Below are 5854 nucleotides of genomic sequence, written 5' to 3' on the forward strand. Positions count from 1 at the left end.
ACTTTTTGATCCATCTACACTTTTGTCCTAAAAATTTATAATTATACCCATTAATTATCTAGGAAAGTGAACTTATATTATTATTATTCTAAGTTTAATTAAGGGTATAATAGTGAATTAGGAGTACATGGATCAAAAAGTGGTGTGTGAAGACCACCTCCCGTTTTTAAACAGTAATTTTTATTGGCGAAAAAACTAAAATTTTAATAAAAACTCCAACTTCTTATTTTCTTATGAGGACTCAAATTTTAATAAAAACTCGAACTTCTTATTTTTTATGAGGACTCGAAACACAATAACAACAAACAGGGCGGCAAGGCCCAACAAAACCATAGAACTACAACCGATCCTAACGAACTAGACTAAATAAAACGAAAGACTAAACGAAAGAGTAAACAACTAACTACAATCCGATCGTGGCCAAAAACCAAAAATTTTGGACCGAATCGAAAATGATGCATGATAACTTTTATAATCTATGATAACGAATAATTCTCATGTATAACATCTTGACCATCGATCATACAATATATTTTCTTATACCGTCATCCTTGCTTAAGTCTACTGTGCATCACTTTCATGTACTAAACCAACATGACAACAAGTGGATACTAAAGTAGTGATTATAATATGGTCGGTTTTTTTAACGTTTTCAACCATTTCAGAGTAACTCGAGAGCTATTTCTCCCACCATGGACGTATGCCGTATGCATAACAGTCTTTTTAATGGCCTTGAAGAGCTTATACGAAAACTTTAAATTTCTGATTTTGAATAAGCATCCAAAAGGGCACATGAAGTTGAATATCCTCAAAACGAGCTTTAGATCCATGGCACTATCTTACCATCTGAACGACTACTGCCATTTGGTTAGCAACGTGAAGGATACTCATTATGGCCATGGTATCAGGTTTCATTTTATGATTCTGCAGCTGATCATGGAACTGCAAAAGAGCTTCTTCAAGATAACCAATTTCAGCTTAAGCTAGAACCATTAATCATTAATCCATTCATCCAAGTGTTAGATATTACAAGAAGTTTAAAAACACTTCAAACTACCAAAATGGACCTGGGTGGTTATTTTGACATGCATTTGCTCTCATCAAATTAATCCACTTGAACCTGGAACTTAAGTACTGGTTACAATCCAAACAGACACATTCACTTGTGAGATGTAACAAGTAAAAATAAACAATTCTTTTCCCCTAGATAATATTCAGAATTTAACAATACGGAGATAGTTTATTTGTCAATCACATACAGCATACCACAAGTGCAGAACATAACACAGGATACGGTTAATTGCAAATACATACCGCATTGTTTTCATATAACCAACTATAACTAGATACTTGCAGAATGAGACAAACTTCCATGAAAATGAGTCTCGCAATACCTGGACGCCCTTGGAAGTTTCAATAATTCTGTACAGAACCGCATTTCTTCCTCGAGGGGAAAAATACGAGACACTATCGTAGCTGTCTTCAAAACCTCTGCATTCCTCAACAAGTATGCCAAAATCTTTATATTGGATTTCCACAATTGACCACTTTCAAACTTGATGGTTCTAAGGCTCTTTAACATACAAATAGGAACACATTGTGGCTCAATCCAGCCCGAATCATCAGAATCCTATTTGAACAACACAAACAAGATCAAGAAATTAAAGTTAAAAAGAGTGTCAAGACTACAGAAATGTATAATAAATCAAGCTGAAACTTTACAAATAGACATGTACCCCTTCAATGCATAAATGTTCCAACTCGGGAGAATTTTCAAGAATTTGAGGAAATAGTAACCAATCTACATTTTGCTGTGGTGGTACTATACAATGTCTAACAGAACTCTTCAACTCCAAGTGCTTCAAATTCGAAAAATTAGGCAGAGGTACATTTGGTGGTACCTTCAACAAAGAACAAACTACTTTTGAGCTTATTAAAAAGAGAATAAGGGACAATTTACTTCACTTAATGATCTGTTTGTTTCTGTACAACTCTTAATTTGGTAGTAAGTAAAACTGTTGTTTCTTTGTCACTTAATCTGTCACTTTAACTTGAAAATTGGTCTAGCTGTAGGAGAAATAGAACTAGAGACCCCTTTTCCCAAAAGGAGGCATATGCAAAAAAATAAAAAAATATAAAAAAAACTATATACAAAATAGAAGTAAACAGGACATAAGAGTAAATAAGTATCCTTCTCCTTTCAACAGATCAATACTAATGGGCATGTGGCACAAGATAATGAAATATCACTTTTATAGGTGTATAAATTTGAAGCAAGTGTCCATTAAAAGGATAAGTAGAACGATTAAAGAATGATAATTAATTACACAATTACCATGTACGGAATAGACATTGATAGTGATTTCGCTCCAGCTATTCCTTTCAGAACCTCAACCCACAATTCAGTAGATCTAGAATAATTACATAAAAAGGTTGCAGAAACCAGAGATGACATATCCACCGTCACAAAACGTGAAGTCATATAATTTGAAGACAACGACCCCTGAAAATAGAAGCTTTCAAGATCGGGCAGATTCATGACAACTTGGTTAACACCTAAACCTTTACGAGTTCTAATTTCCAAATGCTTCAAAGTCGGGATATTGAAATTGTAGTCTTCGTCATTACCGCCACAGTCTATATCTAGAAACAAACTTTCAAGTACTGGGCAGCCATGTATTATTTTAGATGCATTAAAAGAAGAAGGTCCAAAGATCGTGATGATAAGAGTTTTCAGGAAAGGAAGATCAATAGATGATGTAAAGTTGCAATAACCGCCCTCGTTATAAACAAAGCTTAATTTCATGAGTGTCATACAAGTGAATAGACTGGGCAGGTCAATCAGATTGGCTTTTACGTAAAGCTCAGAAACATTTAATCTGACTGCTTCATTAATCCACTTTGACACACTTGACTTTGGAGGCCACATTTCACCGAAGCTTAAGCGAAATGAGTTTAATTGGGTTGTTTTGCAAAGAGAGAGTATCCGATCAATAAACGTTTTCAAGCAATGTAAATCATGAAAAGGGTGATGATCATCGAAATCAAGGTTTGTTACAGACGTCCAACTGTACCTCCATCTTTTGGATAAAATGCTAGTTCGTACAGCATATTTCGTAGGCATGAGGGAGAGTACATGCGAAAGAACCTCTTCGGGCAAAATACTAAGCCTATCTACATTGTTAGGTGCCATTCTTGAGCCTTTTCCTAAGAAGTACAATACAACTGATTAAAATGCAAACGAACTGACTAAAATACAAAGGGAGAAAAGCATTCTAAACAAAATTGTATATTTATTATACTAAAAACTATAAAGGTGAAAAATGCATTTGTGTTTTTTCAACTGACATTATACATATATTCAAAAAGAAAAGTCATGAAGAGTACCATTCAATTCAATTTTAATTTAACGATTTTTTAAGACATTAAATAATAAATACTCTACAGTTGAAACGAAAGCACCGTCTTTCTTAAACATGAGGTCGCGGGTTCGATTCCCAGCGGCCTTTTTTTTTTGGATTTAAAAACCCAACTTTCTTTATTAACCTATAAATAACAAATGTGGTAATTGATAGAATAAAAACAATGTTAGAAGAGCGATCATGAGGTGTTTATTAACCTAATGGTCATGTTTTGAAACTTGGTGGCTTTTTTTTATAAGTTACTTTAAATCCAATTTTTTAAATCCTAAATAAATAAGGTCGTATTAAAGCACAAAAACATCATTGGATGGATGGTTAGGCGCCTCGCATGAGTACTGGATGGTTGTGGGTTCAAGTCACTAGAGCCTTTTATTTTCCTTTACAAAAGTGGGCGAGCTCTTTACATGGTCAAGCGCACTTCGACCGCAGCGAAGCGCAGTTGAGTGTTGACCTAAAACTTGTTATTATTCATTTTTAAGCAAACTAGTATATTTTGTCATTAGAAATATCAAAGACCATATATCAATAACATACTGTTATGGGCTTATGGCTATCAGTAAATTTAGCACTTTTAGAATACTTTATTTAGTAAGTACGTAGTAGTAAATAAGAGACTTTAATAAGATCGATGATAAATTTACTCCTTGATCATTATTACCTTTACCCTAATGTGATTGCACAATTTGCCAAGACAACTTGAAATTTGCCAAGACAAGTTGAAATTTGCAGAAAAAAAAAAAAAAAAAGAAAAAATAAAAAAAACATACGTTTCTATGAAACTAGATAAAGTTTGACTATGAAAACATAAAATCTCACCTGCAATTGAAAATAACGCTGTAAACCTCCTTACCTGCAAAGAATTACATGAAAAATAAGTAATTAGGGTTTGGAATTTGAATGTGTGTGTGTAATATATAGTGAAATACGTGACAATCGGAATCACTTACATTAAAATCGATTAGGTGCCAAATCGATTGATTAGTCGTAGCTCAAAAAAGAAAAAGTAAAGGGCGATTCATTATAAGCAGGTACGACTGGATCTCTATATTTGCGTTTCGTTTGGGGTCAATTTTACATGAATGAAAAGGCTCCTACCTAGCAGACATCGCTTTTTCATTATTTACGGAGTAATTTATTTGACAAAATTGCCAAATTCGTCCATATGTTTGTTCATTTTAGTACAAATAGATGAAGGAGGAGCTGAGGTAGGCATCACTTATTTCAAGCAAATAATTGGATGCCTTATGTATTTGACAGCATCACGACCCGATATTATGTATGCTGTGAGTTTGGTTAGCCGTTTCATGTCAAAACCAAATCAAGTGCATCTCATTGCTGCTAAGAGAATTTTAAGATATGTTCGAGAAACTTTTGATTATGGCATATTCTACAAGAAAGGAAGCTCAAGTGATTTAATCGGATATACGGATAGCGATTATGCTGGAGACCATGAAGACAGTAAGAGCACGTCCTGGTATGTTTTTATAACGAGTGGAGCTGCTGTTGCTTGGTCATCTAGGAAGCAGCCGATTGTCACATTGTCGACGACAGAGGCAGAGTTTGTAGCCGCTGTTTCGTGTGCATGCCAAGCGATTTGGATGCAAAAGATCTTGAAGGAAATTGACTGTGAGCAGATGAATGGTACAGTTATAATGTGTGACAACACATCAACAATTAACTTATCAAAGAATTCGGTTTTTCATGGAAGAACGAAACAGATTCGAGTAAGGTATCACTTTCTAAGTGATCTCACAAAAGAAGGGGTAATAAGATCGACGTAAAATTGACTAAGACAGCAGTATGATAAATTTCAAATAAACCTTTACCCTAATGTAATTGCACAATTTGCTAATACAAGTTGAAATTTGCAATAACACGTGTTTCTATGAAACTATATAAAGTTTGACTATGAAAACATAAAATCTCACCTGCAACTAAAAATAAATAACGATGTAAACCTCCTTACCTGCAAAGATTACATGAAAAATAAGTAATTAGGGTTTGGAATTTGAATGTGCGTGTGTGTAAGTATATAATGTAATACTACATGACAATCAGAATCACTTACATTAAAATCGATTGGGTGCCAAATCGATTGATTAGTCGCATAGCTCATAGAAGAAAGAGTAAAGGGCTATCCATCATAAGCAGGTAGGTACAACTGCATCTTTTTTTATTTGCGTTTCGTTTGGGTCAACCTACCCTACATCTCCTTTACTTTATTTATTTATTTATTTTTTTCATTTTTGCAAGAATTATTAAGAACTATACAACAACAACAACAATACTCAATCTCACAAGTATATGGTATAGGGGAGGTGGAGTGTAGACAATCATTCCTCGAACTCTAAATTAGAGGGAAGTCACTACTCCACCCGCGGATATAGAACCCGCGACTAGATAAGATCGTCTCACCCTCTACTCGAGAGCCA

At 34.3% G+C, this 5854-nt stretch overlaps 1 protein-coding gene across 2 annotated transcripts; it reads right to left on the reverse strand.

Moving 5' to 3' along the window:
* Nucleotides 1–1198: 1198 nt before the first annotated feature.
* Nucleotides 1199–5602, reverse strand: LOC139862450 (F-box/LRR-repeat protein At4g14103-like). 2 transcript variants are annotated; one of them, XM_071851057.1, is made up of 6 exons: nt 5491–5602; nt 5351–5388; nt 4239–4272; nt 2336–3207; nt 1737–1901; nt 1199–1630 (listed from the first exon to the last, which is right to left on the reverse strand). In XM_071851057.1, exons 4-6 carry the CDS (start codon nt 3191–3193, stop codon nt 1343–1345), a joined length of 1311 nt encoding a protein of 436 aa, XP_071707158.1. In that variant the 5' UTR covers nt 3194–3207; nt 4239–4272; nt 5351–5388; nt 5491–5602; the 3' UTR covers nt 1199–1342. The 2 variants fall into 2 exon arrangements, with proteins under 2 accessions (XP_071707158.1, XP_071707159.1); XM_071851058.1 differs by lacking the exons at nt 5351–5388; nt 5491–5602 and adding an exon at nt 4370–5057.
* Between the last annotated feature and the right edge of the window lie 252 nt (nt 5603–5854).

Source organism: Rutidosis leptorrhynchoides, chromosome 8, assembly GCF_046630445.1.
Source record: "Rutidosis leptorrhynchoides isolate AG116_Rl617_1_P2 chromosome 8, CSIRO_AGI_Rlap_v1, whole genome shotgun sequence".
Taxonomy (NCBI): Eukaryota; Viridiplantae; Streptophyta; class Magnoliopsida; order Asterales; family Asteraceae; genus Rutidosis; species Rutidosis leptorrhynchoides.

What these genes read in the sequence shown, in the direction of transcription:
- LOC139862450 (XM_071851057.1), bottom strand. Translation starts at nt 3,193, where the DNA reads ATGGCACCTAACAATGTAGATAGGCTTAGTATTTTGCCCGAAGAGGTT. An exon ending in CAATGTCTATTCCGTACATG is followed by an intron (nt 1,902 to 2,335) that starts GTAATTGTGTAA and finishes TCTTTGTTGAAG; the next exon opens with GTACCACCAAATGTACCTCT. An exon ending in AACATTTATGCATTGAAGGG is followed by an intron (nt 1,631 to 1,736) that starts GTACATGTCTAT and finishes TTGTTCAAATAG; the next exon opens with GATTCTGATGATTCGGGCTG.